Here is a 15,399-nt window from a genome sequence, read left to right as displayed (position 1 = left end):
TTTTCCTTTGAATTTGTATTTTCTAGTCCAAATAAAATGGGCTTAAGGCCTGAAATAAACTACAGAGGGCTCATGAAATAGAAGGCCCAAATGAAATTAGGGTTTTGGCCGGAGCTTCTTCATTTGCATCTCTTTTACATCTCATTTGCCTCAAATCCATCGGTGGAGAGCAGCAGAAGCAGCAGGAGGAGCAACCAGTAGCCATGGCGGAACAGGTTCGATTTCGTGTGCACTCTATGTGTTATGTCTTTCCTTATCTTCATTTCTATGAACTCTCGTCATTCATCATCTTCGGCTTTGTATTGTTGCAGACTGAGAAGGCATTTCTAAAGCAACCAAAGGTGTTCCTAAGCTCGAAGAAATCAGGGAAAGGAAAGAGGCCTGGCAAAGGTGGAAACCGTTTCTGGAAGAACATTGGTTTGGGTTTCAAGACTCCCCGCGATGCCATTGACGGTTCGATTCTTCTATTTTTTTTTATTTTTTCTTTTCTAATATTTACGACTAATAATACAATTGAGTTTCCGAGTGTAATCTAGGTTTGCTTGTTTAGAGCTGATCTATGATAACTGATTAGCTTGATAGGTAACTTTTCTTGGTTAGTGTGGATCTGAATATCGTTGAGGAAACTAAAATGTTAAACATCAAAAACGTTCAGACATGTTTTTGTAATCGTGTTTTTTTTTTTTAAATTGTGGAGCAGGACATTACATTGACAAGAAATGTCCGTTCACTGGAACTGTGTCTGTGAGAGGACGTATCTTAGCTGGTACTTGCCACAGTGCCAAGATGCAGAGAACCATCATTGTTCGCAGGAACTATCTCCACTTCGTTAAGAAGTATCAAAGGTACTTACTACGACTAGTCTGAACATTCATTGTTCTTGATATAGCCTAGAAGAGTTTTTTTTTTGTAACAAAAATTTCTTTGAATTTTGATCAGATACGAGAAAAGACATTCCAACATCCCTGCCCATGTCTCACCCTGCTTCCGTGTCAAAGAAGGTGATCATGTCATAATTGGCCAATGCAGGTACATATTGTTTTTTTTTTGCACAAAAAAGCAATGCCTTTATGCCTTTCATATGATATAGGCTACGCAAGAAAACACCACTGATTTTTTTTTTTTGGATTAATATCGCAGGCCTTTGTCAAAGACGGTGAGGTTCAATGTGCTGAAGGTGATCCCAGCCGGTGCGTCTGCCTTTGCAAAGAAGGCTTTCACTGGAATGTAATAGTTTTTTTTGGAGTAACGGAGAGTTTTCTTCGTTTGGTTTTTATATTTCTCTCGCAATGTTTTGTTTGTTGATCCCTTTTGTGTGAGACTTGGTTTATCCACAGGCTGAATAGAAACCTACGTACTACTTTCGTCATCTGAAATTACTACATTCGACTGTGCTGTGACTTCTGTCTTTGGTATCTCTTGAAGAAATCAAGTACTAGGTGTCGTTGTCCAATCCTTGATTGATACTGGAGCGTAAAAGAAATAACCTTAGTTCATATTTCAGATAGTACATGTTGATGATCAATTTTTTGGGAGATAAATGAAGATAGTTTTATTGAGCATAATACAATCACAACATTCATATAAAAGTGTTTTGGTTATATTCCAAATGTTAGAAACAAAAAAAAAGTTTGAAAGTTTAAATACAGAAAGATCCTGTTCCAATCAAACAAGTTTTACTTGTGTACCAAGTTAACAAGATCTTGTTCCAAATCAAACAGGTTTTATTTAGTTGTATACCAAGTTTAAAAACATCCTTACAGGAAAAGGAAAACAAGTACAGTATTAAAAAAAAAACTGAAAGATGTTCTGGTTAGAGACTTTAACCGGGACAAACAAACCACATATAGATACTAAACCGAACTCTCTTTAACCACTAAGAGACTGAAAAGAACTGGAGCTAACACTCGAGCCACGACCACTGCTCAGCTGAAGTGCCTCCAAAGCCTTTTGTATCTCCATGTTCATTGCACTGTCCACGCTTCCCGAAGACAGCTTCTTGTGAGATTTCTGGAGATGCAGTTTCAGCGAACTGCTGCTCAAACCTGCGTTCTTACCACAAACCGGACACACTTTCATCGTCGGTTTCCTCTGCCTCCACTCCATCGATACCTTCCCGTGACATTTCTTGTCAATGTTCACCAAGATCCTGGCAAACCCGTCGTTCGGCTGAGCTCGCCTATGAACTTTCCTCAGTTTGCTCCACGCTTCTAAAAGCGTCAGGTTCCTGAACGAGGAGAGTACTATTTTCAGTTCTTGAATCGTTTACAACATTTTTTTTAACAACTTACTTTCGAAGCATTAGGTAGGCAAGCACTACGGTTGCGCTTCTACTCCGACCTTCAAAGCAGTGAACTAATATCTTGCCTCCTGTTTCTTCACCATGGTTGATGAAATCAAGAGCTTCTTGAAAGATGCCTTCAATCTTTGAGTCTTCATCGTCGGTTATCTGCTGGTCAAAACAGAAGACACACAAGAAGAGAGCGCTCTCTCTACTTTATATGGTGACAATCAAGCGAGGAGACAAACAAGAAGAGAAAGGTTTAACTTACTGAGAAATTTTTGTAGTTGAAGAGATCAGGGTACTGAGTATCTGATTGCCCTATTTCATTAGCGCACAAGCAAAGAATATGAGTTATACCTAAATGCTGAAGAGTGTATACAGACCTTGCAGCCAATCCTCCACCGATGAAGAGATTCTCTTGAATCATTGATGGTTTCTCTGTATTAGCAGCTTTGGTAATCAATGATATCCTCTCAAGAATGTGCTCAAGCCTAACCTGTTAATCATCATGGAGAATTGTAAGCAAAAGGAAAAAGAAAAAAAAAAGAAGAGAAACTCATAATAATACCTTAAGCTCGTAAGCATCAGTGCAACTGTTATTATCACTCCCCTCAAAGAAACCAGTGTTGAAACCGTTCTCTTGGCAGAGTTTCATAACTTCGTTCCTGAGCGTTTCATTCCACTGGTCTAGTTCTTTATTAGACTCCGCATCAATCTTTGCAAATTTATGGAAGTCACGGAGCTTTGCTGCCAAACGCTGACTACTAAGAGACTCTCCACCTCTACTGTATCTCCCGTGCCAGCTTTCTCGTGACTTAGGCGAAGTTGCAGCAGCATCTCCCCCTTCCTTGTTTTCAGAACCCGGCGTCCTAGGAACCGATCTCTGCGACAAATCTGACTCGCTCTGGTCAAAGCCGTTATCACTAGTCACCACCCGTTGTTCTTTCGAAGGAGACGCGTAATGATGATCATGGCCGCCGCCAAAACTCTGCGATGGAGACTCGGGAACAGCGAAGTCATCTCTCTCGAAATCAGCACACATCGTTTTGTCCATCATACTGAAAAACGCGCGCAGCAAACCGTCTAGCTTCTGATGAAGCGTGACGAGGAAGATGTGGAACTCGTGCAAGTCCCTGAGACCAGCGCGAAAACCGTTTCGAAACTCACGCACAACTGGCGTCACTACATTAGTAGGTGTTTCTTCACCATCTTTCGCCTGTGGAGACCCTAAACCTCCTTCTGTTATTTCGTATAACAGATTTGAAGAATACTGGCTGCTGTTGAGAAGCAGCTCAACTAATCTCGGATAGATCTCTTGGTCGCTTGCTCGTTTGCCAGCAGGAGGACGTCTTGGAACAACAGAGTCTATAGTAACAATGTGAAACTCAGGAGCCATGGAGGAGCTATCAGACATGGGACTCATGAACTCGGTGTCATACGATCTAGGCGATTCGGTTATATCAGAGAAGTCAGACGACTGAGAGACCAGACGGTGATCGCTGACACTCAACCTAGACCTGCTGTCGACAGAGGAAGCTCTTCTCTCCTTCTGAATGGATCTGTAGTCTCTCGGATGGCACCGTTTGATGGCGGAATCGAACGCTTCTTCGAAAGAGCACTCCAGAGGAGGTTTGGTCGATGATGACACGATCCTGTCTGTCAGCAAGAGGTTCGCGGGGTTGCCGCGCCATCTCAGCTGACGGCAGGGTAGTCTGTCTTCGTTTCTTATCACGAGATCTAGGACCAGGATTCTCCCTAGCGCTGAAGCAGCTCTCTCTGCTTTTTCTTCGGTTTCGAAACTGCTCATGCTCTCTAGCAATGGACATCCATGTACATAGCTGCCAATGAGAAGGGGGTGTTACACAAAAACATCACATACCAACAAATTTGAAAAATGTGGGATATGGTCAATGCCTATATTATCCATTTTAGGTAATGACAAATGTCTGTTCAACTATTTTCACCAACTAATTACTCAGATTAAATTTTCTGTTCAGCTATTAGACGATTCCACATCATATTTTATCTTTACATATTTGTTATTTTATCTAATAACATTTAAATTTTGAAAATTTCCCCCTAACAATACTATACTAAAATGGTTTTTTTTTATAAAGATGAATGTTTTGCACCTCATAAGGAGAAGACAACGACTGAGCTCAAGGGCTTCCAGAAGTTCTGAACAAGTCACCAAACCAACCTCGTCTCCTTCCGAACTCGCTTTAGCTTGTGCTTTCTCAGTTGCTTCTTTGATCAGTGTCCACTCAGGGTTACAGCTATGAATTACTCTAGCCTGTCTCTCATGATGATGGTAAAAGTGAGCGGAACCAATACTACCAGTTTCTTGAAGTAGAGATAGGAAAAAAAAAGAAGCAACCTGCGGAATCTGCACACCTAGCCACTTGGCAAACTCATAACCAAGACGTTCTGACTGCGTGGCCATCCTAGAGGATGCGAATTTAATAACCGCTGCTGCTTCTTCCTTTCGTGAAGCATCTTCAGAGCTGGGATGGCTGAACAGGGCGAAGAAAACAACTCCCCCAGAATTCACAGTAACCTCGAGAGGTTTACTCTGGTCCTCTTCAGAATGATCGGTGCTGCTACTATGTTCAGTGTGGTGAAGCGAAGAGAGCATGCTCCAAGAAAAAGAGGTGGAGTCGATATCAACAATAGAAGCTTTGCCAAGTCTTTCCCACAGACTAATCTCTGAAGTCTCCTTACTCGGTGGACTTTTTGGATCAGCACTCCTCTCTCCTGCACTGAAACAACACACTTACCCCTTAACAATCTAATCTTGTCTGATTCTTCTCATAAGATTCCAAAAAACCATAAAGCACAAAAATAGAAAGGAATCAAGAATAAAAAAAAACCTTGAGACCATATCATCGAAGCGGTGAAGACGGTGAGGGAAGCCAGAGGAACCGTAAGTAGCACTGCGTTTACGAACTAAATCCAACCATTGGGTGAACCGATAAGCTGGACCAGCTGCTATGTCTCCTAACATGTACAGAACCTGCCAACAACAAAGTCCCCCAACTTTAGATTAAATTAAAAAAGCTAAGGGGACTATTGAATCCTAGATGAGAGCTCGAGCAAGGTTATACACGAGAAGTGACGGTGAGAGGAAGAGGAGACTCGTGCTCGTCGCAGTGGCCAAGGTCCAGATCTTTCTCCTCCTCCTTCTCCTGTGAGACCACCATCATAATCAGATCTCAATAATCAGTGAAAAAGGAGAAATCAAAATCTGGTTGTACACAGAGATAAAGAGGAATGATGAGTCACAAAAGGTGATGATGATAGATTACTAAATTTAGGTGGGGGGGATAAAGTAATGATTTTTACCTGAGGAAATGTTTGATCTCGCTTCTTCTCTGCTTCCGCCATTGGGAAAAAAAAAAAGCTTCCTTTTTTAATTTTTTTTCAAAATGTCTTTTTCTTCAGACGTCAGTTTTGCCGGAAGTCGCAAGGTATTAGCTTCCCCGAGGAAAGAAAGAAGACGGGAGGATATTTTTTTAAATATTTACATTTATACGAAAAGACCCTCATCTTTTCTTTAATTACACTTAAAGCTCTTAAGTTTCGTACTCTCCAATTTAACACCAATGTAATTTAACACCATTTTTTGTACTTCTTTGAATTCAGCTAAAGTTGAGCGTTTAATTTGAAAATATCACTGAACTTATTATTTATTGCAAAAAAAAAAAACTAGGGTTGGTTCTCTTACAAGATCAACCTTTTGTGTTCCTCCGTTCTAATCACTGTCGGCTTCTCCTCTCACTCATAATAAAGCCTTCGTCTTTAACACTCTCGAGGTAAAATTGAATCCGATCTTCACCAATCCTGGAATTGAGACATTAATCTGATAAAGTTTGTGTCTTTTATTATCTCAGTGAAAAATGAGTAAACGAAAACGACCAGAGCCGAAATCATCATCATCAAGCGGCGGCATAAACGAAGACGAAAAAAACATCCTCGGCTTCATCCGAAGCAAGCAAGGCAAGGGAGCAACCACGTACGAGATGAGAACAGCCACGAAGATCCAACCAACCCTCGTGACACGAGCCCTGACTTCCCTCAAGAAGAGCAAGCTCATCAAAGAAGTCCCCAACATGAACAACAAGGGCATCAAACACTTCCTCGCCGTCGAGTTCGAGCCCTGCAAGGAGCTCACGGGAGGTGACTGGTACACCGACGGAGCCCTCGACGTGTCCAAGATCGAAGGCCTCAAGGAGATCTGCGTCAGGATACTCGAGAAGCTGAAGAGAAAGGTGGTGACGCTCGACGTGATATACTCGTATTTCGACAAGGCTAGCGAGGCGGACAGGCTGACGAGGGAGCAGACGAGGGAGATACTCAAGAACTTGGTTTTGGATAATGTGGTGATGGAGGTGAAGAGCAACGGGCTTACTGATTTTTCCGCGACGAGGATCGGGGAGATTTGTTATAAGCTGACGGGGAAGAAGGGAGGTGGTGGGGAGGCGAGAGATGGTGCTTTTGCTTCGGTGCCTTGTGGGGCTTGTCCGCATATAGGGCTTTGTACACCTGATGGTGTTATCTCCCCTTCAACGTGTGTTTACTTCCAGAAATGGTTAGACTTTTAGCTTTTTTCTTTTTTTTTTTGGTTTCAAGACTTTAAAATGATGATACAATAATGTTATGTTTTGTTTCTCCCCATACAAGTTATGATAATCTATGATAAACTAAGTGTCGAGGTTTGCGAGAGTAGAGGTAGGAGAAGAAGATGGATAAAGCTGTTCGGTTTCTTTGCGACAAGCTTCCCATAGTTGTTGCTCTATTCCTAGTTTCCTTAGCTCTAACATACCTCGCTCCACTGTAAAAATAAAAACACCAGTTTAGTTAGCCTTCAGTGTGTGTGATAGATAAGAAACAGAATTAGGATTTAGGACGAAAAGAGAAATGAAGAAATCTTAAATATTACCGTCGACAGCATCGTGAGAGGTTGGAGGTGTTTCTCCGCTGCTACGGCTGATCCAAAACTGGAGACGTTCATCAGCAATGTCTTGTTCCACACCGAGCAACTTGGCTCTAGCCCAGAAGTACAACAGCCATGCCTGCATATATATAATCCGTAAAGACTGTAACTAAAACCATTTCATAGTTTGTTGCTAAGATCCACATCTTGGTGTTTGAACCTCTCTAGCTAAAGGATAAAATGTATTATGGACGAGAAGGAAAAGAAATTACCTGCTTAAAGGCAACATCTTCTTGTTCACCTTCTTTTAGTTCTGCACTTGACAAATGTGATAGATGTTATAACCTTAAACAACCCACTGTATCTTAAAGATTAGGGAGAATTTTTCCTTACCATATGCTTCTACAAACTTGAGTTCTCTATTCCCTTTGGACTCTGTAAAGATGGGAAAAAACAGACAACTAAGTTAAGAGTAGTATCTCAACAGAGAGAAGAGTGACTACAAAGGATCGTTAAACTATTCTTTTTTGTATGCAAATATATATACATACCTTGACGAACCAAACTCGGTGTTCTCTTCTCGGAGAGAGCAAGCATAACAGCATCCTCAACCTAAATTTCATTTTAGTACTTTTAGATCCCAAGGGGAGGAACAAACATAAATTTAGAAACAAAGGGTAGATTGATTACCTTTAAGGATGCTAGCTCTCTCAAACCCATCTCAACTGAAAGCATACTTTCGATATTGCCTTCTCCAGTTAGCTCATTTACAAAGCTTTCAGTTTTGCTCTCATCACTCCCACCTGGTCAATTCCAAAATATTGGTAAATAAATGATGATAGCAAGCAACAGTATCAGGGGTCAAGTATTTAGACTAGCCTTGATTTCCAGACAACTCTTTGGCCCTTTGTGCAGCAGATATGACCAGCTCAAATGGAAGAGGAGCCAGAGCAGACCACTTTTCATGCCTGGATGATGCTATATCAGCACAAATGCCTACATAATCCACATGAATCAATGAATTAAAACTCTCTCACCACAACTATAAGACTTAGAGAAAGCTGAGCAAGTTTATAATGAGAAGATATTGTTGTCAAGTTGGATGCATCACTTACCATGCTGCACTGCCAAACCCCAATACCGGGCAAGCCAGCATCTCTTCAAGGCTACTTCCTCCTAGATGATCCATTGGTTTGCCATACGTTCAGAAATCTTTATATCTGAATGATAATGAAAGTTTTGGAGTTTTTTTCAAACATTACCATTTCGTCTTCTGTTAAAACCGTTCGTTGAGTCATTGTACGAAGATCATTTGCTTCTGACTCTGCTTCTTGAAGCCGTTCCGCAGCTTTTACAGCCTCATCCTTCAGGATCTGAAGGTAAAAGACATGATTTCATCATTCAGGTCAGAAGAGCACATATATTAAGAAACCAGAGTGTACTGAATAAATACTTTACCTGAATTTCCGAACGGAGGGAAACAAGCTCCTCCTTCTTCTCATCTTCTTTATCGTTAGCAGCCTTAAGAGCAGCCTGTTAGGAGGAACCATAATGCCAGCCATTTCAGTCTAAATTGCTAGGCTTCACGAAAAGTGTCTATATCTTTGACTTAATGTGGCATTAGAATAGTAGAAAATGTGAGCTCGGCCAAAGAAGAGAGAAAAAGACATTTTATTCCTTCTACTACACACTAACCTCTCTTTGGCGCAAAGCCGCTTCCTTCCTGAAGGGGAAAAGAAAAAAGAAAACACAATTCATCATAAGCCTTTATAAATAATACTGCCGTATCTTCTAAAGTAGAGAAAGATAAAAGAGTTCACAGGGTCACCCACCTACTTATCAACTTGGCCTCCAGAGACACTCCTTCTCCAAGAAAAGCAACCTTTTGGGACAAAGGAATAAGCAAAAGAATCTTTCAGGAGAAGGTTCCATGAAATTAAAATTGTCCTAGACATAGGAAAGTTCATTGCATTGAGCATGCATGTATAGTCCTCAAAACTGTCTGCTTCTTCATATATATTATAATACTGATAGCAGAGTATTAACTTCATTGCATTTACGTATATGTTTGGTCATATCAAACACACTACATGTTTCCACCACATCTGAGAGACTTAAACAATGGTATGCAACTACATTTTGTCTCTCACTACGCATATGTAACAAAGAAACGAGACAAGAGACTGGTTCAACAACATAATGAAAGATGGTTGACTTGTTGTTTTCAGCGGCTATTGTCAGAAATAGATGTAAGCATGTGTTGCTAATGAAAATTAAAAACCTGTTTCTCGAGCTCCCTAGCCCTGGCTTCTGCTGCCTCGCGTTTTTCTTCCGCATAGCGAAGCTGTTAATCCAGATAAGTTGTTATGAGAATGAGAAAAAGAAAAAAAAAAAGAAGATAATAGCTTAATACTTTTTTAATGAAAAAAATATTTTCAGGTGACAAAGGCATCGAACCTTGTCCAATACAGTCTCATTCTCCTCTTGCAACATATCCAACTGAAATTAAGAATATAGAGTCAGACTTCAAGTCAAAGTCTCTGACTTATTTTATTTTATTAAAAAAAAAAAATTAACTTCAATCCAGAGTTATAAAAAATGGAAATGAAACACATACTTCATCACGAAGAGCTGAAGCTCTCCGCGGATACCCCTTATCTCTCGAATTAACCAACGGCACATCACCATAATATCTGAAAAAAAAAACGTTAAAACTTAATTGGAATTACGCACAACAAGACAACATCGTACATAGTAGCAAAGAAGAGTGAGTGTATCTCTTTCCTTCTTCACCTGTTATCATGTGGAGGCTTCGGTGACGCCTTAGGTGGCCTCCAAATCGGAGATGCACTCGGAGTTACAGATCTACCAAACATCGATGACCTTCCAGCCGACGTAGAACGCAGTGAACTATTTTGCTCGTTGAGGTATCTGTTTATCTATAATTCAAAATGAAAAAAAAAAAGCCAAAAAGCTCAATCTCATAATTAATCATCAAAACGAAACACACAGATCATGAATTATTATTTATACCCCAGGCGACTGCGATCGATCGCGACGAGCGAAGCGAACCGCAGGTAAGTTACTGGTACCAGAAGAAGGAGCAGCGAATTTGAATTCCTCATCATCTTCATCGTCATCATCGTCGTCATCGTCGTATTCATCACTGTGTTTGTGCTGTAAGGCCATGACTTTCGCCAACCGTTGAGCCGCGGCTTTGGTGGCGACGTTCTGGTTCCGATGAGCGGGGGAGTAAACACCACCAACACCACCGAGATGGTTCCGGTGAGCGGGAGAAGCCGGGGTTGACCTTAATTCCATGTTGTTAGATGATCGGCTCCCTACTCTTCTGAGATCCATCGCTTAAAAGAGTTAAGATTTATTACTACCAAACTCTTTCGCAGTTTCGAGCAGTTTTGTTTTAAATGATGTGTGAGACTGTTTAAAACGGTAGCGTTTTAGTGAGAGGAAGAAGAACACATGCGTCGAGCGCGGTTTTTGCGAGATTTAGCGGAGGAAAATATGGGGCCCCCAATAGTCAACTGCTTATGGATTCGTTTTTTAAAATAATATATTGTTTTTTAGTAATTTAAATTCAAAGACAAGTCAATTGGAAGAATACTCTAAATCGTTGACAAATAAAGTATGTAATAATAAAAAATTCCTTTTGTTGGCAAACAAAATCTATTTCTTTTGGAAATGGATTTGTCTGTTTTACGCAAATTAGAGAAAAAATGTCTTTTGCGACTACATATATTTTAATGTACATCCCTTTTATTAGTATAGAAGTGGCGTTAAGGATAGATCACACTTAATGACTTGATATCATTGGTAAAAGTAAATAAACATGTCATAACTTCTTTTGTAATGTATAGTCATACATATGGCATTGCTTATCCAACTATCGAGTCACACAATTTGAACTAACCATCAATGTATATCCGTAACAATTACATTATATTAATTCTTTTAACAAAAAAACAACAATTAACATTAAATTTATCAATCTTCTTTTTCTTATTCTTTTCCATCCACTCTTCACTACAAAAAAATTACTTTCAATTCATAGGGCTAGTCGACAAAAAAAGTTTATAGGGGTAGATATGTCATTTAACAAATTAAACTCCAACGAAACTAACGAACTCTACGCGCGCGTCAAAAAGAAGAAGATTCCAAGTGAAACAAAAAGTTTACAGGTTCAACGGAAACACAGTATCAAACACAACCCTAGCAAACACATGCCGGATCTCCGTAACATCCCCTGAATATAACGCACCATACTCAATCTTGCTTCCTTGCTTTGCCTCGAATCCCATTCGCCTCTCTTCTCTCACACACTCAAAGATTCTCCCTGCTCTAAGGTACAATTGCAACGGAATAAACACCTGCAAAACAACATCAAACATCCAATTTCACCACCATTGTTCGGACAATTTGTTAAAAGGTTGTTATTTCTCAAGGGCTTATTTTACCATATCTGAAAACGGTGCTTGAGGGTAAGCTGCCATAGCTTTAGAAATATAGTACCCATCAGTCATCTGGTTTAAAGCGTCTTTGACTGATGCGTCAAGATCCATGACCTCGTCTAATAGTGTTTGAAACTCCATGTTCTCCTCCTCGGGCTCTTGTGCTACTAGCTCGAAGAAGCTGCTATCGTGTGGCCTAGTGATTTTCTTTGTGATTTCCGCAGCTTCTTGAATATCTCCCCCGTTGTGAACAGCGAGGCTAAACGCAGCTACCACTAAAGGACTTCGAGGTTGATCAGAGAGTGCTTTGTGAAACGCCAAGATTGCTATCCTGTTAAAAAATTCCAGATAATAATTATAATAAACCATCAGACAAAAGAATGTGCCACGGATAAGATAACTTACCATAAGCAGCTGTGACAAGGTCTATCAGGCGCTAACAACTTATCCAAATTAGCAAAGAGAGACTGCGTGATATACAATACTCATTTTCAGTTTCTTGACATCTAAATATAATCTAAGAGAGAGAGAGAGAGCTTTTTTTTTCTAACCAGAAGCATGTTAGTCCTTTTGTCACGTCTCTTGAAACCAGTCCCCGCAAGATATGCTGCCTGTGATTACCAAAGTTAACATTAAACAAATAATATGCCAACAAAGAGAGAGACGGAAGTGTGAAACTTTACCTGAATCGGTAGAATGATTTCTAATATCCCAAATTTCCACAGCAATCTCAAAGAAGCTTCTGCTGATCCGTAAGCTAACATGTAATTCATTTCCATCAATATCCTTCCCTGAACATTCAACAATAGATATATTACGCTAACGAAAATAATATGTCCAAGTATACATATATATCTTTGGAGGATAGATGCAGCAGTGATGTAAAGCATATATACCCTGTCAATTCTTTGTACTAGGAAAGAAAGATGCTTTATAAAATGAGCTGTTTCCTTGGAGATTCTGAAACCTAAACGTGCAGCAACTCTTATTGCACGAAGAATCCGAGCTTTAAACATCATAACATGGTAATAAGTTACTCACTAGTCCACACGAATACATAGAATAAAAAAAAATTGTTTCTTTTAATAAACTTACCACAGTCCTGTTGAAATGATGTGCCGGCGTGAATCACTGTTCGAACCTGTGATTGTAGAAGTGTACCACAATGAGGATAAATGTTTTTATCGAAAATGTTTGCTTTGAAATAAATTCTGAAAGAAAAAATCAAAGTAGGATACATTCACACTTTAGCTTTTCTTATATCTTCGATGCCTCCCAGATAGTCATACACGAGTTTGGCATATGGATCAAACATCAACCTGAGATAAGTAAATGAATGTAAAACATACAGAGAGAGACGTGGAAGAGTACTTTTCGAAATCACTGAAGTATAAACAAGATTACCCATTAATAGTGAAATCACGCTGCAGACAGTTGTTTAAACGGATACAATCCTCGTCACCATCTGAGACACTTGATTCTCTGAGCTCACTTCTTCTCATGTTTCTCGAAGAATTCTGTGCGGAGGTACTAAAACTAGAAACCTACTCAAACAAAAGAAAGAAAAAATAAAAAAAAATAACAAAGAGAGTTATTGTACTCAAAAAGTTTAAAAACAGAAAACAAACCTCAACTATATCATCACCAACGTGTACGTGACATATAGGAAACCTTCTTCCAACAATTTCACATCTTGAAAAAGTCCGAACCACCTACACACGATTGGTACCAAAGCAAAAAGAAATCAGATTGAAATGATGTAAATAGAGAGAAAAAAAGAAGGAGCAACCTCTCTAAGTTCAGCAGAAGTGAGTATATCGAAGTCTCTTGGTGTCCGCTTCAGAATAAGATCTCTTACACAGCCTCCCACAAGGTAAACATCATGCCCTACATTATTACCAAAAAAAAAAAACATTTTTATCAGTTGAATGAAATGTTGAAAGTTGGAGAAATCTACGGAGTAAAGCTAAGCTAAAGACATAAAAGCATCAACCTTTTCTCCTAAGGCCGTTAAGCACTTGTCTTGTAGGCTTATCAATCATTGAACTGGTTATACCAAGGTCTTTCGAGTTCACCTGCTTCCACTCACAATCCCCTTCATTTTCCCAAAATCAATGGAAATAGTTGAGTTGAGCAGACAAAACGAACATTCAGACTGACTTCACACAAACAGAGTAGGAATAGTTCAAGAAGAAGTATACATATGAAACTAATGACTCGGTCTAGAGAAAAAGTCATGGAAGTAACTTACTTGTTCCATCAGCAACTTTGTCTTGACGATCACCGACCTTGGCGAAACCATCTGGCTCGTCCACTGTATCATTTGCAGCAGCAGCAGCAGTAGTAATAGTGTTGAAGCCAATCTGAAAACGAAACAACCAAAACCATATAGCAAAATCGAATACAGAACTGTAATATTTGTCCATGTAATTAGCTAAAAAAAGTCACCTTTCTTAAGCAGTGATGCTGGAGGGTACGATTACGAACAGGCAAATAGGATCTGCAAGCGAAACCCACACTGGAAATCGCCATGGAAGTTAAAAACATTCACCATTTCAATTCATCATATGAGGTTTTAAGCAGACTTGCAGAGAAGTTAGGGTTCTTGGCTTTCGGAGGATGAGGCCGGAAGGAAGAGGTTTTAGGGGAGATAACCACGCGCCACGAGGTTTCAGCAATAGTCTTGCCGCTTTCACGTTACTCCTTAGAACTTCTTGCCGTTTGTATCATCACCTCGGTGTCTTTAGGGAAAACTTTCGCCGTTTTGAATATTTAAAACGGCAACTACGCGCTTTCCGATAAACCCAGCATTTACAAGACCAAGAAAGCCCATATAAACTATTTGCTGAATAAAAAAGGTAGCCCATAGAAGCTGATGACTAAAGTCCAAGGTAGGATTAGAAATATAAGGACGAAAACAAAAAAAAAAGAGAGATTACAAATCCAAAATTCAAGAAAACTTTAAATTAATAAGAACTTCTTTTTTCTTGCTAAAATTTGGAAATTAATAAGAACTTCACAACGACAGATGATGAGAAACTGTGATTTTGTTGATCTTCAATCAATTGGAGATAGATTCTCTTGGGTTGGACAATGAGGTGATCATCTTGTTAAGTGTTGTCTAGATAGAACAATGGCTAACTCTAAGTGGTTTAATATGTTTCCGGCCTCCCAAACAGAGTTTTTGGAGATTGGTGAATCGGACCACAGACCATTGGTAACGTTTATAGCTACTGAAAGGGAAGAACCTCGAAAATGTTTTCGGTTTGATAGTCGAATGATGCCTAAAGATGGCTTCACAGAGACTGTTTGTCGAGGTTGGAAAGGATCAGGCCAAATGCAACTAATCGCAACTTCTTTGGCTCAAAGGTTAAATCGATGTAGACAACATATATCTAGATGGAAGAGACAAAACAAAAGCAATTCAGAGGATAAGATCAGAATACTACGAGCACGTCTGGATCAAGCTGTAACTTCGGCAACAGTCAGTCAAGAAAGGAAAACAGAGATTAGAGAAGAACTAAACCAAGCCTACAAGGATGAAGAGATCTACTAGAAACAGAAAAGTAGAATTAATTGGCTACGATCTGGAGATCGAAATACAAGCTACTTTCATGCAGTAACAAGAGGAAAGAGAATTAAGAATACTATAAGAGTGATTCAAGATGATCAGGAGATTGTATACAGAGGACATAAGGAAATAGCTACGGTGGCAG

At 39.7% G+C, this 15,399-nt stretch overlaps 5 protein-coding genes across 9 annotated transcripts; 2 read left to right on the top strand and 3 right to left on the bottom strand.

The window, feature by feature from the left end:
- Positions 1-78: 78 nt before the first annotated feature.
- Positions 79-1,369, top strand: LOC108854251 (40S ribosomal protein S11-3). Its single transcript, XM_018627779.2, has 5 exons — positions 79-215; positions 312-453; positions 701-845; positions 940-1,029; positions 1,141-1,369. The coding sequence occupies exons 1-5, from the start codon at positions 204-206 to the stop codon at positions 1,229-1,231; spliced, it is 480 nt and encodes a 159-aa protein (XP_018483281.1). The 5' UTR covers positions 79-203; the 3' UTR covers positions 1,232-1,369.
- Positions 1,370-1,711: 342 nt separating this feature from the next.
- Positions 1,712-5,785, bottom strand: LOC108854250 (dual specificity protein phosphatase PHS1). Of its 4 annotated transcripts, none has more exons than XM_057009696.1 (9): positions 5,627-5,785; positions 5,389-5,469; positions 5,155-5,297; positions 4,662-5,043; positions 4,417-4,577; positions 2,853-4,122; positions 2,553-2,780; positions 2,292-2,452; positions 1,712-2,227 (listed from the first exon to the last, which is right to left on the bottom strand). In XM_057009696.1, the coding sequence occupies exons 1-9, from the start codon at positions 5,666-5,668 to the stop codon at positions 1,870-1,872; spliced, it is 2,826 nt and encodes a 941-aa protein (XP_056865676.1). In that variant the 5' UTR covers positions 5,669-5,785; the 3' UTR covers positions 1,712-1,869. The 4 variants fall into 4 exon arrangements, with proteins under 4 accessions (XP_056865676.1, XP_056865677.1, XP_056865678.1 ...); XM_057009697.1 differs by having other exon boundaries at positions 2,292-2,449; XM_057009698.1 differs by having other exon boundaries at positions 5,389-5,528; positions 5,627-5,764.
- Positions 5,786-5,957: 172 nt separating this feature from the next.
- LOC108848658 (uncharacterized) lies at positions 5,958-6,984 on the top strand. The gene is made up of 2 exons (XM_018622079.2): positions 5,958-6,096; positions 6,175-6,984. Exon 2 carries the CDS (start codon positions 6,181-6,183, stop codon positions 6,883-6,885), a length of 705 nt encoding a protein of 234 aa, XP_018477581.2. The 5' UTR covers positions 5,958-6,096; positions 6,175-6,180; the 3' UTR covers positions 6,886-6,984.
- LOC108848657 (coiled-coil domain-containing protein SCD2) lies at positions 6,975-10,986 on the bottom strand. Its single transcript, XM_018622078.2, has 17 exons — positions 10,251-10,986; positions 10,011-10,156; positions 9,835-9,910; positions 9,675-9,716; positions 9,499-9,561; positions 9,050-9,099; positions 8,913-8,940; positions 8,676-8,750; positions 8,480-8,590; positions 8,333-8,393; positions 8,097-8,213; positions 7,908-8,020; positions 7,769-7,829; positions 7,611-7,652; positions 7,490-7,530; positions 7,224-7,356; positions 6,975-7,115 (listed from the first exon to the last, which is right to left on the bottom strand). Exons 1-17 carry the CDS (start codon positions 10,575-10,577, stop codon positions 6,985-6,987), a joined length of 1,617 nt encoding a protein of 538 aa, XP_018477580.2. The 5' UTR covers positions 10,578-10,986; the 3' UTR covers positions 6,975-6,984.
- A 209-nt stretch (positions 10,987-11,195) lies between these two features.
- On the bottom strand, positions 11,196-14,327 carry LOC108851524 (uncharacterized). Of its 2 annotated transcripts, none has more exons than XM_057007364.1 (14): positions 14,132-14,327; positions 13,935-14,046; positions 13,677-13,842; positions 13,473-13,570; positions 13,312-13,395; positions 13,088-13,227; positions 12,930-13,002; positions 12,779-12,824; positions 12,580-12,689; positions 12,367-12,474; positions 12,235-12,294; positions 12,089-12,150; positions 11,690-12,014; positions 11,196-11,602 (listed from the first exon to the last, which is right to left on the bottom strand). In XM_057007364.1, the coding sequence occupies exons 3-14, from the start codon at positions 13,723-13,725 to the stop codon at positions 11,408-11,410; spliced, it is 1,350 nt and encodes a 449-aa protein (XP_056863344.1). In that variant the 5' UTR covers positions 13,726-13,842; positions 13,935-14,046; positions 14,132-14,327; the 3' UTR covers positions 11,196-11,407. The 2 variants fall into 2 exon arrangements, with proteins under 2 accessions (XP_056863344.1, XP_018480464.1); XM_018624962.2 differs by having other exon boundaries at positions 13,677-13,778.
- Between the last annotated feature and the right edge of the window lie 1,072 nt (positions 14,328-15,399).

This window comes from Raphanus sativus, chromosome 4 (assembly GCF_000801105.2).
Source record: "Raphanus sativus cultivar WK10039 chromosome 4, ASM80110v3, whole genome shotgun sequence".
Lineage (NCBI taxonomy): Eukaryota > Viridiplantae > Streptophyta > Magnoliopsida > Brassicales > Brassicaceae > Raphanus > Raphanus sativus.
The sequence above is the reverse complement of the archived record's forward strand: the minus strand, read 5'-3'. Positions and strand labels throughout refer to the sequence as shown.